Below are 12,983 nucleotides of genomic sequence, written 5' to 3' on the forward strand. Positions count from 1 at the left end.
TAGTGTATTGTGGTCTGATAAAATGCATGGAATTATTTGTCTTTTTGCATTTGTTGAGGCTTGTTTTACACCCCAGTATGTGGTTGACTTCGGAGAAAGTTCCACAGGGCAGTGAATAGAAAGTATATTCTTTGGTGCTTGGGTGGACTATTTAGTAGATGTCTGTTAGGTCCATTTGATGTATGGTATTGTTTAGTTCAGATATCTCTGTTAATACTCTGTCCTGTTGACCTACCTAATGGAGATAATGGGGTACTGAAGTTCTGTACTTTTAATGAGTTGGGATTAATCTGGCTCTTAAAGTCCTGTAGTATTGTTTTGATGAAGTTGGGTACACCAGAGTTTCGTGAATATATGTTCATGATTGTAATATCTTCTTGATTTATTGTTCCTTTGATCAGAATGAAGTGGCCTTCTTTAGCTCTTCTGATTTGTTTTAGTTTAAAGTTTATTTTGTCAGATATTAGAATTGCTACACCTGCTTTTTCCTTAGTACCATTTGCTTGGTATATTTTTTTCCATCCTTTCACTTTTAAGATAGTGTCTGTTCTTGAAAGTGAGATGGGTTTCTTGCAGACAACAAAAGGATGGGTTCTCTTTCTTAACCCATTCACCTAGTCTGTGTCTTTTGACTGGGGAGTTCAGTCCGTTAATATTTAAAGTTATTAAAGAAAGATTCGTTTTGAATCCTGTCATTTTTATTTTCGTTTACATTCTTGATATAGCTGTACTTTTCCACAGTTATACCTTCATTGAATTTCTTTCCAGAACCCCTTGGGTGTAGTCCTTCCTTTCTTCAGCTCTTTGTATTGCTTCCAGAACTCTGAAGGGCTGGTTTTGCGGACATGAATTCCTTCAGCCTATTTATGTCATGGAAGATTGTTCTTTCCCCTTTGACTATAATAGACATTTTGGCTGGGTATAGAAGTCTGGGTTGGCATCTGTGGTCATTTAACACTGGGAATACTTTGGTCCAGGCTCTTCTGGCTTTCATAATTTGCAATGAAAATGTAACTTTTTGTTTCTCTTTTGCAGCTTTCAGTATTGTCTCTTTATTTTGTATGTTTAATGTTTTTACTATGATTTGCCATGGAGAGTTTCTTTTCTGGTCTTGCCTGTTTGGTATTCTGTATGCTTCTTATATTTGTATGGGCATGTCTTCCTTAAGTTTTGGAAAATTTCCTTCCACGATTCTGTTGAAGATCTAGTCCATGCCATTATCTTGGGATTCTTCTCCTTCCTTTATGCCCATGATTCATAAGTTTGGTCTTATTATGGTGTCACTCAGTGCCACCTGCAGGACCCGCAGTGCCACTTTGTCTTCCAGTCTTGATTCTCTGTTTTCCATTTCATTAATCCTATTGGTGAGGCTTTCTCATCTTGTTTCTAATTGGATTAATGAGTGTTTCACTTTCTTCTTTATTTCAGCCTGAGTATTCTTCAATATTTCTAACTCTTTTCTGAATTTATTCAGAAGTTTATCCCTATTTTCCTTCAGTTCTTTGATTTCTTTGTGTGTTCTTTAAATTCACTGAATTCTTTTATCATGTTTATAATTGTTCTTTTGAGTTTCATGTCCTGCATTATCTCTAGGAGGTTCTCATTGTACTCCTCTAGAGGACTATTGGTATTTGGTGTCAATATGGTATTTTGGATTTTCATGTTTTTTCTCTGTGATTTTGATATGTGAATTTCTTTTGTAGTTTCGGATTCTTGCTTGTGTGAGACTCAAGTCTTCAAATTTAGGTCTGCTTTTTCTGAACTTTATGTGTCTTTGTGGTTTAATTTTTGGGCATGAAGTACTGGTTCCTCTAAGCTTCCAGTTTTCTCTTTTGATTTTATATTGTAGTGGCCAGATAATTTTTGTCTTCAGGAGTTCCCACAGAGGCCCATGTCAGATAAGGATCAGATGCTCTCATGCTTTCTCCTAAGGTCTGGATCCCTCCAGGATACATTTTGGCCTCAGGAATTTGGGGGTTGGACTGCCCTGGGAGCCGGGCCCAGGAAACATGCTAGTCTAGGGCAGTTGGTGGCCGTTCCACCCAGAAATGCAATGGAAGATGGGGCCGGGAGGCGGTTCTAAGGATCCCTGTCGACTGCACTGAGGAGCTGGGTTGGTCTGGATGCAAAGGACCAGGAAGAGGAATGAAGAGGCTGGCTGGTTGTGCAGACCCAGGGAGGTAGAGGGAGGTGAGGGTGGGGTCAGGCCCAGAGTGCTCCTTGGGACCTGGGAGGGAACTGAATTTCTCTGGATGCACAGGATCAGGAAGAAGCAGTGGTGGTTCCCCAGGTGTCTGGGGCGCCAAGACAAGGAATGGGACAAGGCCCAGGCTAGGAGGAGAGACCGGCTGGGGAGATGGGAGGGTTAGTGAGGCTCGGGGAGTCAAGGTGTGGAGGGCCCAATTGACTTATCTCAGAGAGAGAAGTCTGCAGGTTGGGGAGAGGCCTGCGGGTCCTGCAGGCCCAGGTAAGCAGATGGAGGTGAGGGCGGGGCCAGCCCCACAAGCAGTGCTCGAGGGGACCCAAGAAAGAACTGAATTGCTCTGGATGCCCAGGATCAGGAAGAAGCAGTGGTGGTTTACCAGGTGTCTGGGGCGCCAGGACAAGGAATGGGACAGGGCCCAGGCTAGGAGGAGAGACTGGTAGGGGAGATGGGAGGGTGAATGAGGTTGAGGGAATCAAGGCAAGGAGGGCAATATTGGAGGGCAAGATTGACTTACCCCGGTAAGAGATGCGTAGGGGTTAGAGAGAGGCCTGCGGGTCCGGCAGGCCCAGGGAAGCAGAGGTTTTTCTTCTTTTTTAAAACTAAAACAATTTTTAAATTTTATTTGTATGACTATATTGCCCTACTTGTATGTAAGTGCACCTGGGTCATGCAGTGCCCACAGAGGTCAGAAGAGGGCTTCGGATTCTCTGGAACTGGGGTTACAGATGATTGTTAGCTGCCATGTGAATGCTGGGAACTGAACTCAGGTCCTCTGCAAGAACAGCCAGTGCTCTTAATGGCTGAGCCATCTCTCCAGCCCATTACCACCTACTTCTTTATAGTCCCCCCTTTCCCTTAATGCCCCCCCCCCCCGTTCTTTTTACTCCCTAAGTTCCACAGATGGGGAAAAGCTGGTACTTGTCTGTGATACTGGCTTATTCCACTTAATGTGATGATCTCCTGTTCCATCCATTTTTCTACGAGTGGCATAATTTCATTCTTTATGCCTGAATAAAAGTTCATTGTGTATATAACACATTTATTTATCCATTCATTTGTTTGATAGGTGCCCTGGCTGATTCTGTAACTTGGCTATTGTGAATAGAGGAACAGTAAACATTGATTGTTTTTTGTAATACCCAGAAGTGATATAGATGAATCATTGGTAATTGTTTTTATTTTTATTTTTTGTCTTTTTTATAATGATAGGGTCTCAAATTGCTATGAAGACCAGGCTGGCCTTGATCTCACAGAGATCCACCTGCCTCTGCCTCCTAGTGCTGGGATTAAAGGGGTGCGCCACTACACCCAGCTTAGATCTAAGAACCTTCTAATAGAATCTTTGGGGACTTGTTGGATTTTAAAAATATATGCCTTGAAAGTATAGATACAGAGCCTGATGTTGGCCTTTGAATATTTTAGCTTTCACCAAATAAAGTCCTTGGGACCTAGCATCCTTTCCCTTTTTATTAAAATGTGCATGTAGCTCTCCTGGGTTTCCTGTTGTTTTTCATACTCAGCCTCTCAAATACTTTGTTTTGCCCTGCCACCTGGTGGCCTCTGTAGGCACTGTTGCTGCTGTTGCTTCTGCTGCAAAACTGGGAGTCATAGTGTAGGTTGGGATTAGTCTGCCAAGTGTGGTGGTTTATGTCTGCCTGCTTTTCCTCAGCTCTTCATTGTGTAACCTCAAATAAGTTACATAGTTTTCTCATCTGTAAATAGATATATTGCTTAGCTCAAGTTTCTTGTATTGAACTCATTTAATACAAATACTGAAGACATTATATACTGAAGACTTTACATGGTGAAAATACTACGAGCAGTAAATGCTGAATATAGTGTCTGACATCCAACATATTAACTAGTCTTGTTGTTATTCTGATATTTATGTATTTAGATAGGAAATCCAATGTCTATTTTATTTGAAAATGAATAGCTCCACCTTGGTGGGTTTTGATCTTGAGTTTGTTTTTTAGTGTTTATTGTTTCTAGGTCTACTGTGTATATATTCTGTGTTACATAGAAATTTTAATTTTCAGATAGCTCATTAAGTGAAAGCATTAAAATATTAAAACATGAGAATTCTTAGTAATCAAATATATAGGAGTAGCTTTGTATGAAAATCATAGAATAGAATCTTTAGGGTTTTTTTTTTTTTTTGTGTGTGAGACAGTGTCTCCCTGTAGCCCCAGCTGTCCTGGAACTCACTATGTAGACCAGGCTGGCCTCGAACTCACAAAGATCCACCTGCCTCTGCCTCCCAAGTGCTGGGATTAAAGGTGTGCGCCACCACGCCCGGCCCAAATCTTTTGTTTTTTAATTTAGGAAGTAATCAATGAAATGAGCTTTGTTTTAAAAATACTTTACTTACTATACTCAGTGTTTACTGTCCAAACTATAATTTAATGTGTAGTATTACATACCATAATAAGGTGCTAAGTTCTACTTTGAGTCATACCTTTTCATTTTCTATCTCATATATATTGAATGTATTTTTATAAGGAACATTGTTTTATTTTTACACTCAATAGTGTATACGTTTTACCTGCTGTAAAGCAGCTAACTATCATAAATTACTATTGTTTGGATGATGATTTTTGTTTCACTGCTTCCTATATGCTAGACAAGCGCTCTGCCACGGTGCTACTTTCCAGCCCCACATTTCTTTTTTTACACACATACAGAATTATATTTAATTTCATATGGAAGAATGTTTACACTTTTAAGTTATATGTATGAAATTAGAAGATGAAGTAAAGCTGAGGTTTTTACAACAAAGACAAGAAAATGTACAAGACAGAGAGCCCACAGTAAAAATCAGCACATGGGAACTTTCACAGAAAGCTACATCTTTTTAATCCCGTTGTTCAAGTCATCAAAATGCTAGTGCTTCAGTGCCATTAGGCGGGATCATAGACCAGCATTTTCCAGAGCAAATCTGAGCCATTTTCATCTAGGTTCTTGATGTGGGAAGTGAAGCTCCCTGGCTTCCCCTTGGGAAACTTGTTCTTGTAGTTGTGAAGAGAGTCCATTTCCAGCCACACTTCATTGTTAGGAGTGCCCGGAGCTCTGAAAATCCTGAAGAGTTGGTCGATTTCCAAGTCTCCATGGAAAAGTGACTTCTTAGTTGCCAGTTCTGCAAATATGGTGCCTGTACTCCAAATGGCAACTGTAGTCGTAGCGTGTGGCCCCCAGCAGCACTTCTGGAGACCCATATCAGAGTGTCACTGCCTCTGTCACTCCAGAAGCCCTGGCAAGGCCAAAGTCAGCCAGCCTAATTGTTCCTTTGTCATCGATCAATAGTTTCTGAGGTTTTAGGTCTCTGTGAAGAACTCGCCTGGAGTGCCAAAACACAATCCCTTGAGGGATTTGGTACAAGTAACTCTTAAGAAGTGAAGAGTTCATGAACTGACCAGGAGGCATGGAATCCAAGTACTTCTTGAGATGCATGGAAAGAATTCAAAGATGAGATACAATCTGAAATCCAGCATGAGCACATCTTAAAGACTGACTATATTTGGATGACGAATTAATAAAGAAATTCCCCGAATTGCAGTACTTGGAACTCTTTCCCCTTCACTTTCTAGTCTGATTTTCTTCATGGCCACCAAATGACTACACAACTGTATAAGTACCTTCTCCAATTTTCTCTATTTTGATGTAGTACTCCATAGTCACTGAACAGGTTATGATAGACCCCAGATCTTGTCCTGTGGTGGCTGTTCCTCCTTTTTTGTTTTTAAGTTTTATTTTATTTTTATTCATGGGGAGGGGGTCTGCCAGTGGAGGTCGGAAAAGGAATCCTGGAGTGGGAGGTACAGGTGCTTGTGAGCCAGCTGATGTGGGTGCTGGGAACCTAACTCAGGTCCTCTGTAAGAGCAGCAAGTGTTCTTAACCATTACACTGTCTTTCCAGCCCCATCATTTTCATTCTATATCTCTTTTCTCTCATGTCTTTATAACAAATTGCCAAGAAAAATCTTAAGAATATATAACTTATGGGCTGCAGAGATGGCTCAGCAGTTAAGAACACTGGTTGTTCTTGCAGAAGACCCAGGTTCAAATCCCAGCACCCACAAGGCAGCTAATAACTGTCTGTAACTCCAGTTCTAGGGGATCTGATGGCCTCTTCTGTCCTCTGCGGGCATTGCACAACACTGGTGCGCTTATCTACATGCAAGCAATACACTCATACACATAAAAATAATAAATAAAATGGTTAAAAAAAAAAACAACAAGCCGGACTGGAGGGTGATCAACACCTGACCACCTCCAGCCTCCATCCAAAAAAAAAAAAAAAGAATATATGAGTATTTTATGGCTCTTGAAATGTTTTCCCATATTTGGGAAAAGGATTATGTTTTTAATGCCCAAGTATTTGTGATATTTTATCCATGATACCTTGTTTGGGGACAAAGTTGGAAAAAGGACAAACCCTATGCTTTCTAGGACAGGACTTCTTAAACTTTGTCCACCTGTGACCCCTTCTACCTGAGAAATGGTTGTTAACTACATAAAAGCATGCCTAATAATAATCAGATAATGGCATAGTCAAACAAGAGTGGAATTTTTAAAGTTTTCCTGTTGATACAGAAGAAAAGTGTAAATAATATTTAAAATGTATAGAAATTAGGACACTGATAACATTCTTGGTGGAAAATAAGATTGGCTGCCTAGCTTTTGTAAAGAGCAGATTATAGTTTATCAAATCTTAAATAGGCCCCGGTAACCCATAAGAAGTAATTATCCCCTGGAGAACAGTGTTTCAGCATTTTTTGTAATGCCAAAGATAGGAGACAATTTGAATGTTATACTTATCTAGTATATATTTAAAAAGAATTTTTTAGTAAGAATGTATAACCAGCTAGAGAGATGACTGAATGGTTAAAGAACCCTTAATGGTCTTCCCCCAGAGGACCGGATTTTGGTTTGTAGCACAGAGATCAAGTGGCTTACAACTGCTTTTAACTCCAGTTCTAGGGGAATTCAAGACCCTCTTCTGGCCTTAGCAGGCACTCATACATAAATGCACATAAATTACAATAAAGTCACAGGCACTCATGTAGACATAAGCATATAAATTAAAATTACATTAAAATGTTTTTTTAAAAAAGTATGTTTTTAAAAAGTCTACATTCCAAACTGAAGGCATTGTTGGGAAGTAGAAGTGGAAGAGGGGCGTGGGTTGTTTTTTTTTTTTTTTTTTTTTTTTTTTTTTTTTAAAAAAGGGCTTGCACCCATCAAGTGATCCATACTAGGCAAGCCCTCTGCCACAATCCATGCCCAGTCCCTCCCTTCCAACTCCTCCCATAGCTCCCCATCACTTTTCCTGAACAACTTCATGTAGTCTATTTATTTATTTATTTATTTATTTAATTTATGGGGCTTTTTGGTACTCTAACATTCCCCCCTCTGAAGAGGTAACCCTAAAATCTTTAAGGGAATTAGATAAGAGCTCCCAAATACTTCTGACATTTTTGGCCTTTGGAACAGAGTATGTTGTTAAGAGGCCAAGGACATTTTGACTTTTAGCCAAGAAACTGGCTACTTTTCTTTGGGGTCTTTTTGCCCTAACTGCCTAGCCAATTCCTACCTCCTATTCTTATCACACCATCCCATAAAGAGGTTACCCAAATTGCTCATAGGTAATCAGGCCGCAGACTATTCTGGCTTCTTCCATGCTGAACAGGGATACAGGGTGAGGCAATTGGGGTACCCCTTCGGTGGGTCTATCTAAAAGACTCCCAAATTGTATAACTCTCATCTGTAGGGAGAGAAGAAAGTCCTTGATTGGTGCCTAGGAGATGTGGAGGAGAAGTAAGGGCAAGAGTAGTTAGCATTACAAGTTCTAGACAGGGAAGCAGAAAAAAGCCAAAACAGGGCAAATTTCAAATGTTCATATCAGAGTCCATTGGAATTTCTTGACAAGAACTTCCAAAAGCATCCCTCCATTAGGCTCCTCCTCATTTTTCTTTTGTCTGCCAAGTCCTGAGTGATGTGGACTCAGGATTTGTTTTCAAGCACTTTGACAGCTGTTGGAGTGGCTAGAATCAGTGTCAGTTCCCTAGCAAAGGCTTTTAGATAGGGGGAGAAAACAAATTTAGCCATCATTTTAGAACCGTAGTGGGTTGTCTCCCTTAGCTACATGTGGGTACTCTACAGTATTGCAGATGGGGCATGTTTTTTATATTCTTATAATATTAAAAAAAATTTTTAACCACCATATAACAGTTTCATATTTTTTAAAAAGCCAAATCTGTAAAGCTTTGGAAAAACTGGAAGCCCTGTGCTTGAGTTAGATTAAGAAGAAATCCAAGGCAGGAAAATAAAGATTTTTTTTGGCTTTATTCAGAAGTGAAAGATCTTTATAGGCTAGGGCTAGTGAGATGACTCTGATAAAGAGCTCTGACTACTCTTGCAGAGGACCTGGGTTTGGTTCCCAACACCTACATGGCTACTAACAGCTGTCCTTAACTCCAGTTCCAGAGGATCTGATACCCTCTGGTCTCCACAGGCATTGTACACATAGGTGTTCTTACATACATGCAGGCAAAACATTCATACACATAAAAAATTTAAAAATAAATTTTAAAAATTAAAAAATGTCTAAATTGAAACTGTCAGTCTAAATGAAGAACATAAGAGATTTTTGAAGTAGGAACTATAAAATTGTACTATTTGAGTATGAAAAATGAAGAAAGGGGGGCTGGGGAGATGACTCAGAGGTTAAAAGCCCTGGCTGCTCTTGCAGAGAACCCAAATTTGATTCCCAGCACCCACATGGTGACTAACAGCCATCTATAACTCCAGTTCCAGAGGATCCAATGCCCTCTTCTGATCTCTGCAAAAATTGCACAACATGGACTCACTTAGACACATGCAGGCAATATAGTCATATACACAAAATAAAAATAATAAAAGATTTAAAAAGAAAAGAATAGTGAAGATAGGTTATCAAAGGTGATTCGGGACCTTGTAAATTGCATTGTAAATGATTATACTGTTAAAAAGAGAAAAGAGGAAAAGAACCTTTTGAATAGATAATGGATATCTTAATATAGATCTTCAATAAGATCTTCAATGGATATCTTAACATAGATCTTCAATGAGCAATAAAATTGGTTTAGTTAGCTCATCTTCAGCATGCTTTGTATTTTCATATTAATACTGGTCTGTAGTCTAGTTTTACTGCTCTTTTGTGTTTTGTTCCTTTTTTTAAGAAAATGTTAATATTAAAAAAATCACAATTTATAAATGTGATTTTTTAAATTGTTTTTTTTTTCTATTTTCAGAGTGCACATTTGGCCATGATTGATACCCTAATGATGGCTTATACCGTAGAGATGGTCAGCATAGAAAAAGTAATTGCGTGTGCTCAACAGTACTCTGCGTTTTTTCAAGCCACAGATCTGCCCTATGATATTGAGGGTGCTGTCGTGTACTGGATAAATAAGGTAAGCTTTTACTCAATTGAAAATGAGTGTAACAACCAGGAAAACTGAAATTCTCAATTAGCATTGTTAACTCAATGAATTTCTATTTTAAATAAAAGTGTAAGCTAAAGCTGTGAAATTTACTTGATATTTTTTATTTTAAAAAATCAGTTAAATCTGGACATGGTGGCACTTGGAAGGCTAAAGCAGGAGAGTCACTGTGAGTTCAAGGCCAGCATAGGCGACAGTGAGACCTTGTCTCAAAACAGAACTGTTGAAATGATGAAAAACAGATTTTTATATATTTGAAAATATAATTACACTTATATATTACTTAGGGTTAGTCTAGCTCATACCAGATTATTACAAAACATAGAACCATATAGCAGTGAATGTTTTTGAATGATTTAGTTTTGACACATTTCTAATTAGGAGACTCTTAGGTTTATTGGACCAAGTTATATAAAATCATACTGATTGTGGATTCATTTTCTTGGAGATTTTTATGGTTTGTGCTTTGAACATGGTTAAGATCATAATATAGCATTCTCTTCATCATTTAAGTAGTTAATTCTTCTTGACCCACATTTCCTCATTAATTTTGAGACAGGGTCTCACTATGTAGACCTGGCTGACCTCAGGCTTGTAGAGATCCTCTTGCCTCTGTCTCCCAGGGACTGGGATTATAGACCTGTGCCACCATGCCGTTTGATGCACGTTTGTTTACAGTTGTCACTGTAGGAAAAATTAAACCTGACTTGTGGACAGTCACCGAACAGATTTAGAAGTTACGTCTTTTTCTTTAAGTACTTGCGTGAAGCTTGTTGGACTAGGGAGATGGCTCAGTGATTAAAATGCTTGCTGCACAAATGAAGACTGCACTTTAGAGCCCCCAGAACTTACATGAATCCGGCAGCCTGCCTGCAGTTCCAGCACTTGGAAGGAGTACACAGGGAATCCTTTGAGTAAGCTGGCTAGCCAAACTAGCCATATTCATGAGCTCTGAGTTCACTTGAGAGGCCATGCCTCAATAATTAAGGTAGAGAGTAATGAAGGAAGACTCCTGACATCAACCTCAGGTCTGCACAGAATGGATACGTATGTGTATGCATATCTGCACACAACTCAGACACCACACACATTTACGTGAGAGAAAGAAAAAAAGTTAAATGTAAAAGTCATTTATCATTACATTATCAGCTATGTATTAGAAGTCCCTTTTAATACTCTGCCCCTGGAGTTCATCTTTAGTTTTTTTGTTTTTTTTTTAAGATTAAAAATTTAGGGGCTGGAGAGATGGCTCAGCAGTTAAGAACGCTGATTGTTCTTGCAGAAGACCCGAGTTCAAATCCCGGCACCCACATGGCAGCTAATAACTCTGTGTAACTCCAGTCCCAGGGGACCCAACAGTCTTTTCTGTCCTCCACGGGCATTGCATGACACAGGTGCACTTACCTACGTGCAGGCAATACACATATACACGTAAAAATAATAAAATACTTTTTAAAAAAGATTAAAAATTTAAATTTTAATTATGGTATCTGGATATAGGTAAATAATACATGAGTGGGTGGCCACAGAAACCCAAGGCAGAGCTGGAGTTATAGGCAGTTGTGAATCTCCCCTCCCCCACACACACACTGTGGGTACTAAAAACCAAACCTGGGTCCTCTGCAAGAGCAGTAAGTGCTCTTAACTGCTGAGCTATCTCTCCACCCCTTTTGTCAGGCCCTCTTATGCTGTGAATAATTAGGTTACATCCTAGACTTATTCAACACTAGAAACTATGACCTCACATCCCTTTGCACATTTCCTATTCCTGGTCACTTCCTATTATCTTTACTAGTTACTTTTCTGGTGCTATGATAAAACACCTATGACCAAGGCATCTTAAAGAAGAGTTTATTTTGGCTTATGGTTCCACAGGGAGAGTCCATAATGGTGGAAGAGGCATGGCAGGAGGTCTCCAGAGCAGGAAGCTGAGAGCTCACATCTTTAGGCACATGCAGGAAGCAGAGAAGGCAAAACTGGAAGTAGGGCAAGGCCTGAACTCACCAAGCCTACCCACAGTGACATACTTCCTCTTGCAAGGCCACACCTAAAGATTCCATGATCTTCCACAAACACTACCAGTTGACCAAATGTTCAAATACTTGAGTCTGTGGGGAACATTTCTCATTCAAACCACCATATCTTCCAAATCACTTGCCATAACCATTGAAAATACTCAGGGGACTGGTTGATGGCTCAATAGGTAAAGGCACTTGTTTTCAAGCTTGACAACCTGAGTTTAATCTCTGGGACCCAGATGGGTGAAAGAGAGAACTGACTTCCTAGAAGTTTACACAGACACACAGACACACAGACACACAGACACACACACACACACACATTGAATGTAATTTAAAAATATTAAAAATGTGTCAACTTGTAACTTTTTAAGTTCTTTGACCATTTCATGCATATGTACAGTATCTGATCATATCTACCTCCCCATTCCCTTCTCTCACTCCTTCTAGGCACTCCAAAGCACCCCCTCCTACCATCATGTCCCTTTTTTTTTTTTTTCCAAATACAATTCACTTAGTCCAATTAGTGCTGTTCACATGCTTAAGATAGGTGTGGAGCCATCCACTGGAGCATAGACAACCTACCAGCTGCCACATCCCTGAAGGAAATGGGTTCTCTCTTTCCTAGTAGCGTCAACTGCTAATAGCTCCTCAGTGCGGCCTCATAAGCCCCTCCCCCAAACTTGCTATAATGTTGACTGGCTTGGTCTTGGGCAGGTAACCACAGCTGCTGTTACATTGGCTCTGTCCTGTCCAGAAGACAGCATTTCACAGCATTCCTTATTCCTTACCCCTCCCCCCTCCAGCTCTTATTTCTTCCATAATGCCCCATGAGCCTTTGGGGGAGGGGGAATAATATCGATGTCCCGTGTAGGGACAAGCATTCAATAGTCACTCAACTCTTGGACAGTTATGAGTCTCTGCATTAACTGCTACCACTCCAAAAAAAAAAAAATGAAGCTTTTCTGACCAAGATTGAGAGCAGCACAAATCTGTGGGTATAAATATTTGTCAAAGGCAGTTTGATAACATGAACATTTAGCAAAACAGTAATAATAATTTCTGTCCCTGGGGCCTATGACCTTCCTAACCATGGGCATTTGACCAGGTTTACAGTGTCAGGCATGAATTGCTCTCTGTGAGCAAGCTAAAATCCAATCAGAGAGTGGTTGGTAACTATCATACCACTATTTCACCAGTGGACATATCTTGGCTGACTGGGATCCCTTGTAGCACATGGGATCTAACAGTAGGCAAGGCCATTGATGTCTTTTCT

General features: G+C 39.9%; 1 protein-coding gene and 1 pseudogene across 6 annotated transcripts in view; one reads left to right on the forward strand and one right to left on the reverse strand.

Moving 5' to 3' along the window:
* Camsap2 (calmodulin regulated spectrin associated protein family member 2) overlaps window positions 1-12,983 on the forward strand; it is a 136,732-nt gene that overhangs the window by 52,355 nt on the left and 71,394 nt on the right. For all 6 annotated transcript variants that reach the window (XM_017797438.2, XM_017797439.2, XM_008830269.3 and 3 more), the window contains exon 3: window positions 9,498-9,659. In XM_017797438.2, the coding sequence (XP_017652927.1) occupies window positions 9,498-9,659 (162 nt within the window). The remainder of the gene's footprint in view (window positions 1-9,497; window positions 9,660-12,983) is intronic.
* LOC103731809 lies at window positions 5,051-5,878 on the reverse strand (annotated as a pseudogene).

This window comes from Nannospalax galili, unplaced genomic scaffold (genome assembly GCF_000622305.1).
Source record: "Nannospalax galili isolate Female #2095 unplaced genomic scaffold, S.galili_v1.0 scaffold113, whole genome shotgun sequence".
In the NCBI taxonomy this organism is placed as follows: domain Eukaryota; kingdom Metazoa; phylum Chordata; class Mammalia; order Rodentia; family Spalacidae; genus Nannospalax; species Nannospalax galili.